This window comes from Neurospora tetrasperma (assembly GCF_000213175.1).
Source record: "Neurospora tetrasperma FGSC 2508 unplaced genomic scaffold NEUTE1scaffold_81, whole genome shotgun sequence".
NCBI classification, from domain to species: domain Eukaryota; kingdom Fungi; phylum Ascomycota; class Sordariomycetes; order Sordariales; family Sordariaceae; genus Neurospora; species Neurospora tetrasperma.
The window spans coordinates 4,040,615-4,049,692 of record NW_009799179.1 but is presented as its reverse complement, the minus strand read 5'-3'; the positions used below and the strand labels follow the sequence as shown (position 1 = coordinate 4,049,692).

Here is a 9,078-nt window from a genome sequence, read left to right as displayed (position 1 = left end):
TATAATTACTTATAGCCGCTCTTCTTTAAGACCGACGTTTATAAGTAGGGATTCGGTACAATAGCTTTCTAATTTATAAATAAATAGAACGGCGAAGATATATTTAAATATAATATTCCTATTAAATAAATTCGTTTGATCGCCTTTATTTTTCGAAGGACGATTCCTACCGAAAAATATTACAATTCTATAGAAATTGAAATTATAATTGTAATTTAAACGTTAAAGAAATAGCGGAAAATAGTTTAATTTAACAAGTATTTAATTACTATTTTAATAGACTATTTACTAATTAAAGGAATTTTAAAGTATACGTTCCTAATTACTATAGATTTAGCTAAAATTAATTTTAAATTAACTAATACAACGAATTAAGTATTACAATTTCAGTTAAACGTTTTCTATATTCCGGGACTACTAAACGTTGTACTTAATATATTATTATGGTTCTTAATAGAATTTAATTACTATACTAATTATAATAATATAGATTAATTAGAGGATATATAGACGAATTGGGCGGAATTAGCGGCGCTAGATTTTTATTTTATAGTACTTATACTAATTTAAAAGTTTAAAACTAAGATTATAAAAGGCTATAAGACGGATCTACACTACTAGAAGATTATTAATATATTGTACGTTACAGTTTAATCGACGGCGAATTCGGTACCCTTACTAAATTCGGTATTAAAGTATATAAATTATAGGAGCTACTTATTAGCCGGCCCGTTTGAATTTTATAACGATATTTTCTTTTATATTAATTTTAATAACGAGAAGAGGATTTACCTTCCTTTAAATTATATACCCGAAGTCCTAGTATTAATATATAATAAGAAGTAATATATTAGGATTAATTATATAATAGCTAAATTTAATTATATTTATTTTTATTGTAAAATATAGAAAGTTAAACTATACGTTAATTATTACCGAATATATTAAAAATATTAAATTAATTATCAATTAATTTTAGGAAAGTTTTAATTTATTCGCTCCTTACTATAACCCTTCTATATTATAACTATAGACTTTATAACTAATATACCTATTATAGAGGTTTAGGGGACTTTTTAGGCGCTATTTAAATATCCGTTATAAAATACTATAAATACCGATATATATAAGTTTAATAAGAAGGTCTTACTAATAACTAGTTATTCTATATATATAGCTAAGGATTAAGTAATAGTGAAATTGCGAGTTTAGAACTTTACTAATTGGGGTATTCTGTAGAGGATTATTAATAATTGCGATATAAAATTTATATTTAAAATATAGAGGGAGATTTTTTCTACCTATAGGATTAAATTACTCTACTCTACAGTATTTTATCCCTAAATTAATAGATAATCTAAATATATTAATTAGATTATTAAAACCGCTATTCGTTTCTATTATACTATTTCTAATTAGCTATAGATTAACATTTTACCTACTATCCAATACTAATTTAATAATTTATTATATACTACGTTAGGAATAAACCCTAATAAAATAGTATATAAGTTCAAACTTCGGTCGATATTAGATATCCTTATAAGCCTTTTAAATAAAGGTACTCCTCTTAGTATAGCGGCTCTATAGGTATTTAAATTAGGGTATTAGGAAGAGGCGGCTGAATTAATCGATAAGGTAAGTATAGTAGTAAAGTAGCGGTATAATATAAAGTATATTCTAATATATTTCGAAGTCGGGGATATAATTTATATTTATTTTAATAATAAATATAAATTACTTAGGAAGCCGAAGTAGAAATAGTTAGTATTAAAATTAAGTTTATATTATATTATTAAAAAGGTTAGGTATTTCGTTTACAAATTAGACTTCCTGAAGGATTTACAATTCTATTATATTGTATTAGTAATTTAATTATATAAAACAGCTAAAGGACCGGATTCTTTTTAAAGGTAGGAAGATCCTTTTACCAAAATAGAATTAAATAATTAGGTGCTATTCGTCCTAGGAAGGATTATTAACTATTATATAAAAGTCTATAAATATAGAGGTAAAGTAATTAAATTCTTAGTTATATAAAAGAATATTTTAAAAATAAATATACAATAGTTAAAACGCTTAGTATTAATAAACTTTAATAAAAAGATAGTACGAGAATATAAGAGAAGGTTCCTTATTAATTAATAAAAGGAGAGAGAATAATTTAAATATATTCCGCCGGAATAAATATTAATTAAAATAGTCCTACGGATTAATATAATTATTATATTACTAATTTAAATAAAGGAGAAGGGTTTAATAGAAGGAGCGTAATTTATATTTACCGCCTATAGAAATAGAATAAATTCGTTAACCCTTTAATTAATAATAGATTCATTACTTATACTTAAAATTAAACGAATTCGCCACTTATTACATTACTAGTAAAGGGCGCCGTACGGGCCCTAATATACTTTTCCTTTATTTATTCTACCGTTTATTTATTTTCCTTACCGTATAAAGTTTTCTATTTTAGTGTTTTCCTTTCCCTTTTTTCCTTTAATAGCTACTACTTTTTTAATTTTATTGCCTACGAACACTACCAATATTATCTCTTTTTAAACCAAGGAATTTATAGTTTACTATTCTTTATCAATTATTCTTTTATTTTTCTATCATTATTCTTTCATTATTCGTCTATTTTAAACACTTGAATAAGACCCTATAATAAAACTTAAATCATTATTATTTAGTTCGTTATCTCTCGTCTTTCTTTTCCTTCCCTAATTTAAGTATATTAAATCTAACTGAAATTAATTTATTTACAGTGCAAATATATTTAATTAATCTTTATAATAGTAAATTTAATATTTAATCCGTACAAATAACGCCTGATCCGCATCGCTACAACGGATTCGTTCGATTTTACTAATAGTATCGGCCAAAACTTTATAGCTAATATAGTATAATAAAATAAAGAAATATTAGACGCTACACACTATAAAATACCAAACGTAATTAAAGACGATAAAAACCGAATTATTTTCAATTATAATATTTATATTAAAAATACTATAGATAAGTATATATTAGTAGTATTCGGCAATAATTTAATTGTCTAATTATTATACTAAGTTATTAACTTTATTTTAACCTTTATTATACTATACCGAAAGTAGGCTAAATATTTCTATTATTTCGTTCGCTACTAAGCTTAGGCCTAAGTCGAATACTCCCTTAGAAGATAAATTCAATAGTAGAGGATGTTTAGGATCCTACGTTTCCATAAATTTAAATTATAGCCCTATAATTAGGAATTAGACGAAGCCTCTTAAATAATTCGGTATTTATTAACCCGTAAGTATTAGACCCTATACTTAAAAATTACCTTAAGTTTCATATTAAAAAAGGATAGTAAAATTATAAAAGTAAATACTATTCTCTTCTCTTTAATCGCCGGTACAAACATAATAATCGATTTATTACCCGCTATTATTTTCTAAGAAATAGACTTTACCCCTATTTCTATATATAAATTTAAATATAATATAATATTTAACCCGAAGGGTATTAATAATAGTTAGTAGGTTTAGTATTTTAATAGTTAATAAATTTAAACCTTTACGGGCCCTTAAATTGTATTATATGAACGAAATATCGATATTATTTGAATAAACCCTACGGTATAGCGCTTTATCCTATATAATCTTTTACAATATTTGAGAGAGAGTATAAAGATTATAGCTTTTAAGGGCGAGCGGAATAAATTTATTTACTATTCGGCCCTCGCCCCTCTATTCGGAGCTATTATTATAATATAGGACGGTTAACCGATTTTTACTAATAATAACTAGGATATTATAAAAGTTCTTATTATTACTTATAATAACGAATATATTTAAAACAAACTCTTCTATAACGAATTTAATTATATTAATAATATAAACTTAGAAGTCTTTAAAGACGAAGATACCGAGCGAATAATTAAGGTAAGGCCTATTAACGTCGAAGGTAATAATATTATTAATTATTATATTGTAAGTAAACGGTTCTAAATTGAATTGGGAGTATTAGTATATTATTATAAAGGAATTATATAGGAATTCTTCAATGAAGGTAAACGAGAGTTTATTACTTTTTATACTGAAGTCGATTATATTAAGGCGATTTACTATAATAATAAGGCATTCTACTTTAAATTACTAATTATTAAAAAGATAAATATTTACATTTATTCCACTTTAATAGCAACGACGGAGGATAGGAAAAGTTCCTACCTCCCTACGTATAAATCCTAGCTTACCGAATAGTAAACGCGTCTAATACTTTAATTAAATAATTTATTAGAATTTTAAATTATTTCTACTATTTATATTTAATTAAAATAAATCTATTAGACTTTAATGGATCTACCGCTCGTATTTAAGAGTCGTAGGAGCGAATATAGGAATAGAAATTCCGCTAAAAAATAAATAAACTCGAAGAGAAAATACTTAATAATTAAATTTAGTATTTAGAGTATATTAATACCTATTTACACCGCTTCGAAGATTTCGTTAAAGAATTAAGTATAGAGGTATTAACCAATTACGTACGTAATTTCGCTATTATTATAAAGGGTTTAGAGGCCTAATTATTTTATATTACCCCTATTATTAATTTTACTTATAAAGTCCGGTTCGATATATTATTATTATTTACTATTATAATGGATAAATTAAATAACCCTACAATCTACAATATTTCGACGCTTAATATGAGAGGAGGATATTATTTAATCTGTATAATTATAGTTATAGGCCCGGATTCTAAGGAAGAAATAGATTAGGAAACTATATCCCCGGCTATTAATTCTCCTTCCGTAGGTTAATAATAATATAAATATCGCCAATCTAATAATCCGGCCGGCGTTAATTAATTTATTACTTCCCGTCGGGGTCGTAGCAGTTTCAGAACTATCGGTAATAGTAGGTCGGGTATAAGTTATACTAAATAGATACTACGCTATAGAAAATACAGTATTTAAATACTGATATAATTAATTAATAGTGTACTAGAATATTTACTTAATTAAATTAATAATTAAGGTAGGATTATATTAAGCAATCTCGAGAGTTGAGTATAGTAGGATAGAAGTAGATTATTGGGTATAATAAAATACTTAGTAATTTGAAGGGGAGTAACGATTCCGGCTTTAGATTAAAGATACTTCTAGCGTATATATACCTAATTAAATAAATTAATCTAACTGACTGTTAATTATCTCCTAATACCCCGGGAAATATTATAATACAGTTAATAATTAGACTAAAATATATTAACGTTTAACTATACTATAATTAATATAATTAGGCACTAATATAACTCTAAGTAATTAAAATAGTTAAAAATGGATCTATCTCCCTTAAGACAAATTCTTCCTTCAATTAATTATTATTTATAATTAGAAGTTCTTACTTAGTAATACTATTTATTAATACAAATCCTAGGTTATAATTAATTGTAATTCCTTAAAACGAATTTATTACTTAGTAACGAATTTACTACGTATTAATCCCTTTAACGAATCCGTCACCTACCGGATTCTTCTCTCAAAACGAATCCGTTAGTAACAAATCCGTTATAAAGTAGTATAGTAACTACAGTTTCAACTCCCCGTAATACCGTAGTAGTAGTATAATAGTTAATTTGAATATAGGGTAGGTAAAATACTTTCTTTCGGCCAAGTTAGCCAACTTTTCTTATATATATAAGTAGTATAATAATTAATTTAAATATAGGGTAGGTAAAACACTTTCTCTCGGCCAAGTTGGTTAACTTTTCTTATATATATAAGTAGTATAATAGTTAATTTGAATGTAGAGTAGGTAAAATACTTTCTCTTAGCCAAGTTGGCTAACTTTTCTTATATATATAAGTAGTATAATAGTTAATTTAAATATAGGGTAGGTAAGACACTTTCTCTCGGCCAAGTTGGCCAACTTTTCTTATATATATATAAGTAGTATAATAGTTAATTTAAATGCAGGGTAGGTAAGACACTTTCTCTTAGCTAAGTTAGCCAACTTTTCTTATATATATAAGTAGTATAATAGTTAATTTAAATACAGGGTAGGTAAAGCACTTTCTCTCAGCCAAGTTAGCTAACTTTTTATATATATATATAAGTAGTATAATAGTTAATTTAAATATAAGGTAGGTAAAGTAGTTTCTTTCAATTAAGTTAGTTAATATATATATAATATAAAAGTTAATTTATATATTTAAATAGTAAAAATAAATATATAAAATATTAGGAACTTTCTTAATACTTATTAGTAAAACTAAGTAATTAAAATTAAAAATAAATAAAACTTAAAAAGAAAAGTATTTTTATAAAAACTTCTAAAACTATTTCTTATTATTATTAATATAATTTAAATACGTACTTATATAACTTTCTTTATTATATTTTATATATTTTAGTAAAAAAAAAGTATACGAAAAGATAATATAATAATATTATATATATATATAGCTCTAAAATAATAAAAGTCTAAGTTTCTTAAAAAAAAAGAAAAAAAAAGAAACTATAACATAAATCGAACCTACAACCTCAACACCAAGCAGCCAATATATTAACCACTACACCACAGCCAATAAAAAACGTTATTACTCATCTTATCTATATACTCCTCCTATACTAACTTTACTAAACTCTTTCCACCTCTTATCTTTTTCAAAATCTTATCTTTATCCTTTATTACTACCCTTATTTCATCCTTATCTCTTATTACTACCCTTATCTTATCTTCCTTATTACCCAATACGTCCGTCCACCGTACGAAAATTTTTAAGAATGCAAAGATAAAATAAACGTGTTATATGCTACTAAAGATAGAAAAGGCTAGATTTTTAGATCTTAACCCTTTGTAGTAGTTAGTGTACGAGAATAGTTATATTACGCCTTACGCACGCGCTAGCGTACGTAAGTCTGACCTACGCTTGGCGTAGGTGGATTCAAAAGGTACGTCTCATCTTATCTTCCGGATACCTAATACTGTTGCGACGATATAAAGAGATGGATTGGCTGGGGCTAGGTAGTATGGGGGACTAATTGCGCGCGCACAGCCCCTGGCGAAGAACCCCTCGGGCCCCTTCCACGGAGATCAAGTTGGATTACCCTACCTGCCAACCCTGTTGGGCATCCCATACCTCTAGGCATGGCACATTTTTTTTACACTTCTTTCTTCTCACCCCGTCGCAATCCTAAGTATTGGAGACGAGATCATACCTTTTCTCTTTTATTTTCTTATTTCTGTGTGTCTTTGACTGAGTACGATAAAAAAACGTCTTTGATACTGCTTCTATTCTCTGATTCAGCATGTTGGTTGGACATCTCGAGGACTGGACTGTATCGCATATCCTATCTTGCATCAGCACTAAGGTATCGAGCGATGTCTTTGCGACTTATACCCAAGGGCACCTTCCAACCCGTGATACCCCGCCGACCAAGTACTAGTAGTTTCTACCTTACCACTGTTCAGCCCCTCCCGGCACATTGTACGCTACAATACTGTACCGTATTTATACCAAGAGTACGTATCGCAGCGGTTTGAAGCAGTTGGTTGCGGACACCCGACGTCGAAATCAAACGAACTCTTCCACTTTCTTCCTGTTGCAACAACCAACCACCCTGCTATAGCAAGTACATACATCGATATGTAAGGCAGCGAGAAAGGTGATCGTAACGTGCAAGGCAAGGCACATTTCCCGTCTTACGGCGGCACTGCAGTCCGCAGCGGCTATTACTAGATAGATGACGTCCATCCCGTCCTTGTCAAGTCGCGCGCGAAATCAAGCTCTCTCTCTTTTTTTTTTTTTTTTCGTTCGACTTCTTTCTTCCACTTCTCATTGTGAGTAACTCGACAGACACGAGGGATTCTCGCGATCCCACTGGCGAACCACCCGACACCTACTAAACTTGCGACCAAAGCATAACGATCACCTCTTATTTCCTTATCACGAGCCCAAGACCCTTGCCCAATCTTTAGGCCCTTAGAACCCCCGCCCAACTGGTGTTTTGAACAACGACAGCAACCCATTACAGTATCCATACCGGCATTGTCATTTGTTTGGTTCGATTCTCGCCCGCATACTGCCAGTACCAGCGATTGCGTTACACTTCTAGAACAACAAGAAGACCACGGGCATTTCTCTCCAGGTTAGTCATAAGCTATCGTTATTGCATGGCGCGGATTTGCAATCACAGGCGCGGCGTGCTTTTGATGCTTCACGTTTCTTGGCCTGAAAATCCGCCACTGCGCGATCCGTCCAAACGCATCCAGCATCTTCGTTACTAGCCAGGGGGGAGCATCAGATGAAGGACCGGCGACGAACGCTCACTGGCGCAAACAACACACTCGATTGCCGCAGCGAATTCGGTTCACTTGGGTTTGGATATCGATGCGCACGACACACAACGAGCTCAGGCGACAGTCGGCGGCCTCGATCTTCCTCCGTTGCCCCATCAACTTGTTGCACCCTTCTATGCCATGTTACTGGGCGACGAATCAGTCGCGTTTCGTCACCTGAACCTGTTTTGATGACCCAATGCCCCAAGGCATCAGGAGCTAACATGGGACTTGTCAGAGGCAGGGCAGTGAGATTTTGAGACCTTTTTGCACTCCACTACTGCCGCCGTCGCATCGCATTTTGGGCCTTCCCCACAGCCATCAACCTCTCCTTCCGACTCCTGTCTTCACTATTAACGACAACAACTTTTGCAAGTTCGCGCACTCCAGCCGCTGTATTTCCTCACCACCAACCGATCACGACTTCGTCTTCATACCGCGCTCCGGCCCGTGTACGATAGATAGCCTGCCTTCTACATACCAACAATGAACGGATCGCAACAAGCCAAAGACAGTACGGCGCAAACCTCGGCTCAAGCAGCTTTATCCCCCGCGGCGACTGCCTCCAACGGCAATCTGAACAAAAACAGCAGCAACAGTACGAATAACAAGAGGAAGAAGGACGGGTTGAAGCCCATCATTACCACAGACGGTCCCGGGTAGGTGCATTGCGCTTCCTTTCATGCATATATTTCGGCCTCTTTTTTGTTCCTTTACTTTTGTTATTTGTTTCCCCCCCCCCCCC

General features: G+C 31.0%; 1 protein-coding gene across 1 annotated transcript; it reads left to right on the top strand.

The window, feature by feature from the left end:
• Positions 1-7,376: 7,376 nt before the first annotated feature.
• Positions 7,377-8,996, top strand: NEUTE1DRAFT_149910 (uncharacterized protein; the record flags this gene model as incomplete). The annotated part of the gene is made up of 2 exons (XM_009857701.1): positions 7,377-7,482; positions 8,839-8,996. The coding sequence occupies 2 exons, from the start codon at positions 7,377-7,379 to the stop codon at positions 8,994-8,996; spliced, it is 264 nt and encodes an 87-aa protein (XP_009856003.1).
• Positions 8,997-9,078: the final 82 nt, after the last annotated feature.